This window comes from Venturia canescens, chromosome 10 (genome assembly GCF_019457755.1).
Source record: "Venturia canescens isolate UGA chromosome 10, ASM1945775v1, whole genome shotgun sequence".
Classification (NCBI taxonomy): domain Eukaryota; kingdom Metazoa; phylum Arthropoda; class Insecta; order Hymenoptera; family Ichneumonidae; genus Venturia; species Venturia canescens.
Window position 1 is genome coordinate 9,613,267 of NC_057430.1, and position 12,007 is coordinate 9,625,273.

At 40.0% G+C, this 12,007-nt stretch overlaps 1 protein-coding gene and 1 long non-coding RNA gene across 5 annotated transcripts in view; one reads left to right on the forward strand and one right to left on the reverse strand.

The window, feature by feature from the left end:
• The window catches only part of trio (trio Rho guanine nucleotide exchange factor), a 67,974-nt gene that overhangs the window by 19,096 nt on the left and 36,871 nt on the right, over window positions 1–12,007 (reverse strand). For all 4 annotated transcript variants that reach the window (XM_043431326.1, XM_043431327.1, XM_043431325.1 and 1 more), the window contains exon 20: window positions 11,429–11,750. In XM_043431326.1, coding sequence (XP_043287261.1) covers window positions 11,429–11,750 — 322 coding nt within the window. The remainder of the gene's footprint in view (window positions 1–11,428; window positions 11,751–12,007) is intronic.
• On the forward strand, window positions 360–4,937 carry LOC122417647 (uncharacterized). The gene is made up of 2 exons (XR_006262326.1): window positions 360–3,793; window positions 4,147–4,937. It is a non-coding gene; the product is annotated as an uncharacterized lncRNA (long non-coding RNA).

Sequence of the window (12,007 nt, forward strand, 5' to 3'; positions counted from 1 at the left end):
TAAATTTGAAATATTCGAGCTTATTTACAGGCGTTTTTATTCGAGATCGAAATACACCGATAAAGCTGATACTCGAATAATTATATCGAAGCGTTTCAACCGATTATGTGAAATAGTTATAAGTGGACGAAAAAAACGTGAGCTAGTGTAGTAATTGGAAAAGCCGAAGCAATTTTCATTTGCCCTGAAACTATCTAGAGAAAGCCTGAAGAAACAATAGCTCTTCCGACACTTTTCTCCGTTGGGCATTGGAGAGTCGAGATCCCCGATGGGAAATGGCAAAATTGAATGTAATTCAAAAGCTTGAACGACTGTGTTCTGTAACCGAATGTAGGACGATAAGAGAGCCCATTGAACGTGCTCTCTCGGCCTGGAGCTCGAGAGGGCGACGAGTTTCCGGTGGAACGGTGACTGTCGTCCTCGCTTGTGGTTGCAGCCCGATAAATTCGTTTATTCCCAGAGCAACCACATGCGCACACACGGAGACGCGTCTGCACAAACTACGTGCGTAATTATTCGGAAAAGTCAACGGCGACCTAGTGACACGTCGGGCAACTCTCGCGGGCAACATCGAGAATTTTTCTGTTCGATTTCATGGCTCTCCGATCTAAAAATCTTGAGGTATTCCTTTCGCATGAGCGTATTTTTTGGTGGCGCAAACTAAGGCACTCGAAATTTGGACCGATTGCTAACCTCTGAGAAGTCGCGGTTACCATTTTCCAACTTCGATCGTTAATATCTCTTTTAAGCACTCGGTGACGCTTTATTTTTATCGTCGCTGTGGTCCTTCATTTCATTTCTATCCGCGAGACAGTTTGAACGAGGAATTTAGAATTATTTGGTACATGAATTATTGAATAGAAATGTGGTGACGACGGAATCTCCGTAAGCTCGCGTATGAATTTTACGATTTTTCAAGTTTTCATTCTTCATTAAATGTTCGCTAACCCGACCTGAAATTTGGCCAATCTATTCGCATGCACTTTTGCTTTACTGCTGTTTAAAATCAGTTATTTGTAGAATATTCGGATTCGTGAAAGGAATACCTTAAATATTGAACGAGCGCTGCTCGCACCCCTTGAGTCGCAGAGTCTTTTATTCTGCCAGATTATTCAGCAGGAATAACACGCAATTGTGGTGTCTCGAGTGAATTTTTATGAATTCTGACAGCCCTCGGAGAAGTTTTCATCATTCCGAAGGAACCTCGAGGATAATGGTCTTGGATGAAAGTTTTAAACATGCATTTATGCATTATACGCGTATATTTTCGTTGTGTATATTCGGAGGGACATTGACGACGCGAGAGAGACTGCTGTAGCAACGTTTTTTCTTTTCTTCTGCTTTGTTTTTTATTTTACTTTCGCCCAGAGGCCGAAAATTCATTTACCCCGCGCTTATACATTCAACCACTTGTCCTTTATACGAAAAGTTTTTCCGTTGCCACACTTTCGAGAGAAAAAATGCCTCTCCTTTCCCATTTTCAAGCTTCGGTGAATGCGTGTGTACTCAAATATTCATTACTTTTGTACCTCGCAAATCACCAAGTACATTGACACTTTTCTTCTCGACGTGCTATATGTATTGTTTTCTCAATGTTAAAAGTATTCCTCCTCGCTCTCTTAGCTATTCACTCCCTCACTCTCGACCGGAACGCGTATGGAAACGACGCTTGAATTATTCGCTTTGTCGAGTCATCATTAGCCCTTCTCCCCCCTCCCACTTGTGGCGATTCGAATGTTTCCTTGAGACCGTTTTAAACGACTTTCCACTTGCCTTCGAGCACGGGCCGTATTTTCATAGTGTAATCTCCAGCTTTTGTACGAAAAATTTCACATTTTCTATAAAGTTTCGAATTTTTATGATAAATTTCGTATTTTTGTGCAGAATTTTGCATTCTCAGGCAAACAAGAATGATAAAAATCCTGCACATTCACGACCCGAAGCTTCCACTCTTTCGAAACTCAGTGCAAACAGAAAAACAATCAAAGTCGGAGGATTATTCATTCGCGATGACGAACAGTGGGGGAAAAAAAAAATAGAAAATATTCAAATGACGTTGAGCCAGGATCGAAGGTGTTAAAAGGATAATTGATTTGGACACCGTTCACGAGGCGTGTCGAAGCTTCGAGTACGGCAAACACGACCGATTGACAGCTTGACGAATGAACTACGAGTCCGGGAGAGCCGCATCGCAATACAAAAAACATGACTAATCCACGACAAATACTTGCTTGAGTGGAATTAGAATTCGCTGAGAAAAATCCTTCAACTAAATTCGATGGCACTTCGTCCATGTTTTCTGAGCAAATTTTCTCACAGATTTTCAGTTTTCCGTTTCATTTTGCAGTCTCTCAGTTTAGTGTGAACTACGGCGGAGGAGCCAAACATTCGGATGTTGGTTCTCGAAGATATCTGTCAAAAAAATAACACCACGAAGAAAAAAGGATGAAAACGACGATGATTTTTCCGCGGTATTTTCCGTAAACACGTAAATAGGGCGCGATGAAAATAAATCGACTCACAAATTATCGATGTCGAGTGATAAAAACATCGATAAATATGCTGTCGATAAAAAGACTCGGTTCGCGGAACAAATTTGTGAAAAATTCGAGGAAAAATGTGTCAGAAAAAGATGACAATTTGGATCGTTTGTGGAAAAGTTAAAAACACGGTGTGCACTCGCGAGAAAATAAATTCGCTGATTCGATCAATTTTTGTGTTCGTTGGATCCAGGTAATCGTGGGGAACACACAAAGTTTGTTGATTCAACAAAACTTTCGTGGATCCGTCGTCGTTTTAGTCGCAGTGAAAATGATTCGTGTGAGCGAGCAAATATGCAGCGTGAGCCAACCAAATATTTGTTTGGTTTAACGACTTTCGGTTTGTCCGTCGCGCGGCGATGAGTTGATCCAACGAAACATTGTCCAAGGAGCGAATTCCTTTTCCACGAAGCGCGAGATAGCTCGACAGCGAAATATCCAAGTTCCGTAATAATGGTCGCATTGGCGAGGAGAGCCCCAAAGAACAGAGAATCAAAGCGATCGAAGGCAGGTGATGAGACAATAAAGATTCTGACCTCGATGGAAAAATGCGAAACGCGGCAGGGAATGACTTCTGATGACGGTAACAACGCGGCGTTCCTCCATCACGCTTTTTTATCCCGCGTTCGAGTATTACGACGGAGCAAGTTTATTTATTCGGTGAGCATAAAAAAGAGAAAGAACGAAGACCGAATGAGGGGAGAAAAAGAAGGCGGCGGCGTGGCAGCGAAGCGTATCCTCGCGCGACGCGAAATAAATTCGAACTAATGAATCCGGCGCACTCGTTTCCGTCGCGTCAAAGAGTGCCGTTTTTTCTTATCTCGATGAATTACTCACTCGCCTTTAATTTATTATAGACGTATATAATTTCGATTGCTCAGCACGTACGAGCCGCGAGGACGTCGATGCGCGCGTACATAAAAAAAAAACGCGGATAGTTGCTCGACTTTTTCGCTCCCGGGGCCGCGTTAATACGCAAATATTTTTATCCCCCCGCCACGTTCTCCCGTATAAGCGAAGACGCGGACGCGTCTCTCGCGCCGAGGCGCTTTCGAAGAGGGCGTCGTGCGAGGTGAGAAACAAGACGCGAAGAGATCTCCGCGCGAACTGGGTGGACGCGACGCGGTTATAAATATTATTAAATAACGCGATCTCCCGTGGAGTTTCTTCAGGGTGCGGAGAGTCTTGGCGCTACGACAACCACACGACCAACACAACGACTACTTTTCTCCTCCGAGTCCTTAACACTCGCGGTGAGTGCAAAAAATAAGTGAGAGTTGCGCGACTCGATTTAAGCCATCGGGACACGTTCAATTCGTGCGATTCTCATTTCAATGAGCCTCCGCGCACGTACTTTGCTCAATCGTATTCATCATACTTGATTTATTTACAGCCGGTTGCTACATTTTTATACGATCAATCATGCAGCTTTTTACCACCGATTTTACCTGCCATTTCGAGCCAGTTTATTGCTTTTTTACGTTTGTAGATTCGCACTTTCCACCTTTTCTACCATCTTCTTCCTGCTTTGCTCCACTCCGAATTATTCGTGAATAAATTTAATAGAATTTACGAACGTCTGAAATGAAGTTTTCCGATGTTACAGCCAAAATACCTGATCATTTAAATCACCGGATTCTTGGGATGATTCAAACGTCTCGTTGGACAATATTTGGAAGAAGCTCCGAACCCTTGGAATTAAATTCGCATGATAATATTTGATTTATTTCCTTAAGGATGTACGTGTGCGTCGTACTAGTCACTTGACAGTCTTTCCATATTTGTCAAAAAGCCCGATCTTAATTTTTTAATCGCAAATAATGTTGAGTTCATTCCAGAGCATATTTCATTCCGAGACTTTCACATTTTTCGATAGAACAGTGCGAATAAACAGCGTTTGACAAGATGGCCGGTTGACCCCTTTTTTTAACGTGCCATTGAATTCCGGGCGATTCAATTCATATAAGTAATGTTTTCAATCTTCGTCATCTAATTTAGAAATTTATTTCAAATTTTTTTTTAAATTATTGTATTTTTTTATTTTGTTTTTTATTTAATTAATATTAATATAATGAAATAGTATTTATACAATAAATAATAATTAAATATTCAATTAAAATGATTTAGAAATTTAGAAATCAAATTTTGAGTTGAAGGTGGTTGAAGGGAGCAGTAAGTCATTGTGGCCATAAGCGACATGTTAATTTCTGTACTTTTCGACTGTTAATATTCCAAGCAAACATTTGAAAGGGGTCTTGAAATTTCGCAATCATAGAAAATAAATTTTGGATTGTAAGAGATAAAAAAATTAGAGTGCTATGTAAAAACAGCTCTCGGGCCTTAAAATGCATTCTTAAAATAAAGATTTTTTCAGCAAGCATAATGCTGAGCTTCGAATTTCCGGTTATTTTTTCCTGTTCGTTATTCGCGATAATTTCATGCATTCTTTCGGTACTTGCATGCCTGATATAATCACCAGACTCAGAGGCTTGCGTCGAGAAAGTTTGGGTCTCAATTAGCAGAAATTAACTTTGCTGCAACTTCCCAACGGTTGGAGCGTCTTCCGATCATGACGATGTTACAGGTGAGTTTTACCTTCCTCGATAAATCAATAATTTCCGAGACATTTTTGTAGTTGCTATTAGCAATAATAAGCGTGAATTTAATTGTCTGATAATCAGAAGTAGCAACAGTTCATTTTTGGTACGCATTTACGTTTTTTTATTCAATATTCTACCGAAAATTCGTTACTGTTGGGCTTGTTCAACGATCGACGTAGCTTTTCAACTTCGTCTATGAGGAACTTTGAACTTCGGCTTTGATTAAAACTGCGAAAACGTTAATTCGAGTCAGTCAACCGTTGAAAATGATGAAATGGGTGAGCAGACGAGCAAAAACGGGGGAAAGGATTGAGCGAATCGAGGTGTTTGCGATTTCGAGTAGTGCAACAGTCGGAGGATTTTCGCAGTTTCCCCTTTGGAAATTTTCATTTGAAAGTATCTCGGTTGAAAAAAGCCTCGTCGATTCGGACCTCCGAATACTTTGCGATGGGAAAATTTGCATGTGATTCAAAGACACGTGCTGGTCACGTAAGCTTAAGAATTGAATAAACGGCGCGGTTGATTGTCGCAAGACACAACGGTCATTAGAATTGCACGTCCTACCAGTCCCTGGTCTTGATCGTCGTCAAGGTCTCAACGATTTCCATCCACTGGATACACGCCTATTGACAGAGTCCGAAGCGAGTGGGGCACGAAAACTACATTTTTTGGGGTCTCAAAAAATATTTTTTTAAGGTAGGAGTCGCGCGACAATCGATATTAGATGAACTCGTGATTTTTAAATTATATCATTTTTGCGTGATAAACTTTCATATGGCTAAAGGCTTTAATAGGTTACCGAAGATTATATCAAGAAATTTACGATCAAAAATATAAATATAACACGGCATCTTATGAGAAACCCATCCCGCCAACACTACGATTGCAGAATTCATTTCCTTATCGATTAGATATACAGTTTGTGTTAAAATTGCTCCTCATAGATTATATTATAAAGATTCCAATGTGACCATAAAAATATAGAGCCATCGACTCATTCGAAGAGAATTTTTGAAATAATCTCGATGAAAACTCAGAAAATGGCAGGAGATCGACTGCCATGAAGTGGCTCGATATAATTGGCAACGTTAAGAATGGCAACGTTAAGGTTGATCCTCTGCGACAGCCCCAACCAAAAGTTATGTACTGTCTGCATATTAAAAGACTTGATAATTCGTTCGGATCGTAATCAATAACTTTGTAAAGACCCTATTCGGTACTCGGCTGGTACTCGGTGCCAGCAGATATAGTACAAATATCATTTGCTTTCGTAAAATTTATTCTAAAAGTATTTTTGATCCGACATCGTGAGTAAATTTTTTGACGGAACTATCCAGGTTACGCTTCAACACACAGAAAAGGTTGTCTATACAGACGACATTCGCTTGTTTGCTTGCAAAATATATCGTATGCAGCCTAAACCTTCGTACTTCTCGAGGCTATATCTGTCAAACTAGATGGTCAATCACCTTGATTTTTTTTTCACAATATCTGTGATATCCTGCTCTAGCTTCTCCTCGTTTTTTATAATCTTCCTAATTTTAGTACTAGCGGTAGAATTAATAATGTGCCGTTTGCTTATGCATGGTCCATATGTTACGTGCTAATTGAGTCAACTTCAATTACATATATCTCGGGTTCGGGATGGTGAAACTTGTTAAAATTTTATAGAGGTGTTGTTCGTATGTTAAACAATACGTATGCCAAATTTAAATAATTTTCTAATTTAACTGTCTCGTGGAGGAACCACCTTAATATGTATACTTTTCGTGTGATAGCCAACCGAGTAAAATAAGCAATCATAAGATATTTCTAATCATAAATTATTAAATATGATCTTGTATAAATTTATACGAATTGAGTTTAAATTCCCCTAAAATTTATTCACTGCAGACAACGTTTCTGATAACCTATTTTATTTCGACGATTAATAAATAGCCATTTGACCATAGAGTCGCGCGACTCTTACCTTAAACAAAAAAACCCCGAAAACAATGTTTTTACTAAATTTTCTCAGCCTCTCCTCAGTAGCAAATAGTTGGTGTAAAAAAACTTGAAAGGGGTTCGCGTCAATCGCCTCAGTTTCTAGTAATCATTCGAGAAGAATCCCCGAGCTCCGGAGCTCGTGGCTGCACATAAATTTGGAGTCGACGAAGCGCTGGTCCGATAGCAGCGAAGAGTGGCCGTCGCGAGTCCGTAACCGTTCTTTTGTGACACGTGCAAAGTGACGACAACGCTGACGACAGAGTTGCGTGGCTAGCGAACCTGCGTTGTAAATAACGTTTTACGCGTGCCCACATAAATGGACACGAAAATAGAGTCTCGACGAACGAAAAAGAAGACGAAGAATAAGAAGAAAATGAGAAAAAGCGGAAAAAACATGCGTGTGCACAGAAATAAGGGTGGGTGGGAATTGCGATAGGTCGCGCGGCTGCCGGCCGGTCGGAGGCTGTGAACTGGTCAAGGACACGCGCTCGTGCGTATTGATCGAATGCGGAGAGCGGTAGCGCTCTCCCTGTCTCTCCCACAAGTAAACTACGCTCCTTCTACGTATATACGTTTAATATATAAATGTATATCGCCGAGCGGAGAACCTCTGAGCACTCTGTACACACCTAAAACGAGTTGGTGCGAATTTCGAGCAGATGCTAAACTTTTTATGTTCGAAACTCTGCTAACCTCGCGGAGTTTTACTTTTCTGTAGATTTTTCATGACACCGTAAGATATCTGTTCGTCGTCGATTAAACATTTTTTGTCGATGAACCAGCCTTGTCACGAGAATTGGCAATTTTTTTGGAATGCTTCATTGAAAATCTGCTGAATATCGCTCGTTCGATGTTGTTAGATTCGTTTGAATTTTTGAAGATCTCTCGAGACTAGTTTTTAACGCAAGTGATTCGATTCGCTTGAAAACAGATGCTTCGGTTTCGAAAAAGCATTAAATTCACCTCGGATCTTGAACATTTGTGTCAAAACATTTTTTCCGCTGCTGCTGACTCGAAGCGAGTAAATTCGTGTCAATAATAAACGGAGGACCGTAGTGTACCGAAGATTTATCGACAGCTGATAAAAATGTCAGTACTATGAAATATTGCGGTTCGGTCTATGGCCCGAATTCTCGCCGATTCGTCTCTACACACGAGATTTCATACACGGCATTCGAGAGAGTTGGAAGGTTGCGGATACTGCGAGTTTCTCGTTCCAATCTTCAACGAACATCCACTCCGACACTCACACTCGAAGGCCAATGCTTTTATACGTAGCTTTTTCTGGCTCCAGAGATCTGTCTCTGCCTCAGCTCTCAGCCCTCCCCGTCTCCCTTTTTTACACTCTTTCGAGTACGCGCGCGTGTGTGTTTCCTCTTGATCTCACTTTTCACCCCGTGATCACTGCACAACCCTTCAAATAGCTCTTCTTTCTCGCTCCTCTCCTTCTTCTCCTTCTCGCGCTCCTTTTTTCACGTGCTAACTCATTTTCTGTGCTTCCTTCGACGCTACTCGTTCGGTGCTGCTCTTTTCTCGAAAGCATCCTAGTCAAAGGATACGTCGGCAAAAAATAAAAAAGCAACGAGTGTAGCAACAGGCATTCCCTGTCAGAACTTCCAACGACGACGACGACAACGACGTTCGTGTCGACAAGCTGACAAATTCGATCGACCTTGCGTCGCACCCGGAGGAATTAATTGCTCCTCTTAAGCATCAGCCACTCTAAGATCGTACGACAGGATTAACGTTGCAGGTCCTTTCTCCGTCTATTCCTCTCAGGTTTTCTCCTTCTCCCTCTCCTCTCCTCGTTACTTTCTCTGTGTAGCTCAACTCCGCAACTCCGGGACGTGCTCTCTTGGCATTTACTTTACCGTAGCATCGTAAATTGCTACGTGAGCGAGAGTATAAATCTGACAGTGATAACCTTTCCTCCAACATGTTTAAGTACTTGTCAAAGCCGAGACCAGGCCATGAGAGCCTGGAACAACAAGAGCACTCGACGATTTATAAAAATTCGATTTTTCAAGCGAGCTTCACTCGAAAATCACGTTTATTCGCCGAGCATCAAGTGAAAATAGTGAGTATGATGCAGCAATGGAGTTCCAGCACTATCCTCTTCGTCAGGATTGGATTTCGGGGAGCCTGTCGATAAAGAAACGTTTTTTTAGCAATTCCGAAACAGAACACAATTCATGATTTTCCGAGTTTTTTGAGAACCAAATGAGAATCTTTTTCGCATGCACTTTGTTGTCTTTTAGCACAACAAAAAGTCAAATTTTTTTCAGTTCCCTGTTGCATCTTCTTGCTCTCGACAGTCCTCGTGTTAGTGCAGGATGCCGAGGCTGCGTTTTTTGTTTTTATCTTTTTTTTTTCATTATCTTCATTTTCATGTTATTTTATTGTTTTATTTTCAACTTCATTATCTTCGATGGGTAAAAACTGGGTAAATTCGACAATTTTCCTCGTTGGTATTTTTTTTTCTCGTATATTCGTGGAAAAAGGAAATTAAATTTCGCGTAGCAGGTTGGAAAAACTTGGGAAACGATGCTTCAATTTGCTTTGATATCGTCAAAGTGCGCATCGATTTTTTTAGGGCTGCTATTTATTCTGCCTTCGCGCTAATGTTTTCGTTGGTTCAACTCTGTCCGACGATTTTGCGTTTTTTCATCGCTGCTGTAAACATTTTCCGCGAAACGTTGCTCCCACGTCCGACAATTTTCAGCTAAAGTTCTTCGAGCGGTGTTTCGAGGCTTGAATTTCCGAGAATTACTCGTCGATGCAATAATTTGTTATCTCCTGGCAAATGTTGTCGCTGGATTTATGATTTCCTTGAATTTTCGAAGGTTTTTCCTCCCTCGTTCGTTACAGTAATGACGTTGCACAGCGAAAAATGGTTAAATATCGTATGAGAAAAATGCCACGTGTACGTTTTGCTTGCGCTTGTGAAATAAACCGTTTTGATACAGTTGCACTTTCGAACACGATTCGGAGCATTTTGTATTGCGAAGTTGCGTTCTAGCACTTGGGACAAATAATTGGCGATTTTTCTCTCCAAGTTTAGTTGGTACACAATTTGAAAAAGTAAAATTTATCTAACGACTCGATATTGTTCTAATTCGTTGAACATCAGATAAAGTCAAAAGTTTTTTCAACTTTTGTATATTAAAAATTTTCCTCTAAAATCTATATTTATGACGAAAGGTATTACTGGATGCAATAAAAATCTGAAAAAATTCAGCAGCATTTGGAAAGCTATGAACTACAATTATCAACAATATTTCCCAAAAGTTATTAATAAATTGTTTAAATAAATAATTTTTTTACAATTTTACAGTAAACCTTTGTTTTTTATTACGAAATTTTTTTTTTTTTTAATTTCTCAAGTGGCTCTATTTGTGCATTTTTGATCCAGTAACCTTAAGACTTTTCAAAACTAATGGTAAATATGTCTTCTAAAACATATCCAAAATTCAAATTTTAAGAAATTTCAAAAATTCACGAAAATTCTGAAGAAATTCATGAGCATTCAGAAAAATACACACATTTGATTCGTAAAGAAAACAATAGGTCACCGCAAAATTATTTAATAATTAATTGTTTAAACAATTTGTTATCAACTTTTGGGCAATATTATTATTGATCATTGTTGTTCATAGCTTTCCAAATGTTGTTGAATTTTTTCAGATTTTTATTGCATCACGAAGTACGGAAATTCCGATCAGATATAATTTTTGGTCGAGCTATCCATCCAATTATACCTTAACGTGGAATGATGTTAAATAAATTGTTTTTCCATTTTGCTCATGATATTCGTTATGAGCACGTCGAAATACATGTGTGTACGAAACTTTAGATCAATCAGAGGCATGGGCTTTTCGGAGGTACACCCAAAAAAAAGATAAATGATCGGTAAAAATGGTAGAAAAATTATCCAAAAAACCAGCAAATTCATTCCGTTCAATAAGAGAAAGATCGACCGTTAATAAAATCTTTTATAAAATGAATTGCGAACGTTTCAACAATCTGTTACTGCGTTACTGTATCCGATCACATTTTTAGTGTGTCCCCAAATCAGACATTTCGACGAAATGGAATAATTGGTACGAAAAAACGAGGGAAAAATAGAGAAAATGTTCTCAAGGATTTTGAGGACTTCGCAAAAGTTGGTTTTCGTAAAAATGGAATAATTTCGTCCCAATGCTTGAATTTCGAAATATCTAATAGAACAACTCGTCGAGATTCATTCGTTTCGGAGGAAGTTCGAGTGATCGAGATTCTGAAAAAATCATAGAGAAGACTGACCTGCATCTTCTGCGCTGGTTACGGATTGTTGAGCAATTCCTACAGTATTCGGTTGCGAAGACGGTGCTTTTCTGGACGGGGACGTTTTGCATGAAGTAGTTGGTGGTTGTTTAAGGACGCTGGTAGGCACGAGGCCTTCGGCAGGGGGATCGGATTGTCCAGGTGCCAGAGGCAATCTGACCAAAGTCCAGTCGTTTCCTCCGGCGTGACTACTTCCGTTCTCCAAAACCTCGACCTGCTGTCCTTTGGTGACGGTGAGTTCGCGTGTTCCGGGTGCTGCAGAGTGATCGGCAACGACCCATGTCATTTCCACGACTCCGGTCTAATTGACATTGAAAAATGAAAGAATAATAAGAGCTCACCGAAATTAGGGACGAGTCATTGATAATTTTGATTAATTATGAAAAAAGCTCATTTCTGGGAGGAAAGAACAAAAGTTAATAAAGGAGCCGTCAGTCGAAAAATCGATTCGTTACGAAAGTGGGAATAACGATGAAAAATTGAGTACAATATCGAGAACGTCATGGAAATTAATAAATGAGAATGGTGAGCCTGAAAATGCTTCATAACTGGGAGGAA